Source organism: Etheostoma spectabile, chromosome 13 (assembly GCF_008692095.1).
Source record: "Etheostoma spectabile isolate EspeVRDwgs_2016 chromosome 13, UIUC_Espe_1.0, whole genome shotgun sequence".
NCBI lineage: Eukaryota > Metazoa > Chordata > Actinopteri > Perciformes > Percidae > Etheostoma > Etheostoma spectabile.
The window spans coordinates 10685091-10686161 of record NC_045745.1 but is presented as its reverse complement, the minus strand read 5'-3'; the positions used below and the strand labels follow the sequence as shown (position 1 = coordinate 10686161).

Genomic DNA, 1071 nt, shown 5'->3' with positions numbered 1-1071 from the left:
CCTGCAGAGATCTGAGGACCAGGGGACCATAGTCCTCAGAAATCCACCGGAGGTTAGACCGCCAACACAAAGAAAGTAAAAGGTGACGGACATCCGGTCTAAAAGAGGGACATCCAATGAAATTTCCGGCGGCAGTGAAGCAATCACGGCAAGTGGAACGTCGTGGATAAAGACCACGGCTGTAGTGTCGCCTGTAATAATAATCCAATGTGCGTCACTCCTCTTCTTCATCCTCTTCCTCCTCCTCTTCCTCCTCGTCCTCTTCCAGGTATTCCATCACCTCTCCATCCTCTTCATGAGGACCTGATTTCTGCCTCCCCACCTCACCCTCTTCCTCCAAGTCTTCCTCCACTTCCTCCAGCTCCTCCTCCTCCTCCTCCTCCTCGACATCCCTCTCCTCCTCATACGAGGAGATGGGCGAGTAGTGCGGGAGGTCGTACACCAGCGGGCTGCCGGGAGCGTAAGAGCTGCTGGCCGGAGGCGAGGAGGCAGGCGTTGCCACGGGGATCGTGATGGGTACCGGGCAGGACAAAGCAGGAAGTGACTCGGAGCCGGCCGTCCCGGCGCCAGCGCCGACCTCCGGGAGCTTCCCGGCGGCGCTCGGGTTCTGGCTGGTCGCGGTGCCGTTAGCAGCAGCATTAGCAGCAGCGGCGGGGGGGGGGATGACGGCCATGCCCAGCCCCGAGGTCAGGGCCCCGGGCTCGGCCGTGTACTCGCGGATCTCCCCCGGCTCCAGCGGTTCGGGTCCGCAGGGGTCGTGCTCGCTGCAGCACAGCTTGCCGTCCAGCTTGGAGATGAAGAGCAGGCCGTCGCGGTGCTGGTTGCAGTACGAGCTGGGACACATCTCGCAGAAGGACGCCGCCTCCTTGTTACATATGTCGCACTGGTGCCACGGACACTCCCACCGACCTGCAAGGAACACACACACAGGAACGTCTAGAGAAACCTTTCATGCATGGAGTTCGGAATCTGCAAAAAGATAACTTTAATTAGATTAGATTAGATTAGACTTTATTCATCCCACAGCGGGGAGATTTCCTTATTAAATACACAAGTAAACACAAAACAAGC

General features: G+C 58.1%; 1 protein-coding gene across 1 annotated transcript in view; it reads right to left on the bottom strand.

The window, feature by feature from the left end:
- Positions 1-1071, bottom strand: part of nsd1b (nuclear receptor binding SET domain protein 1b) — a 38525-nt gene that overhangs the window by 73 nt on the left and 37381 nt on the right. Inside the window, exon 24 of the mRNA XM_032534706.1 lies at positions 1-909. This exon is cut by the window's left edge and continues 73 nt beyond it. Coding sequence (XP_032390597.1) covers positions 215-909 — 695 coding nt within the window. The 3' untranslated portion in view covers positions 1-214. The remainder of the gene's footprint in view (positions 910-1071) is intronic.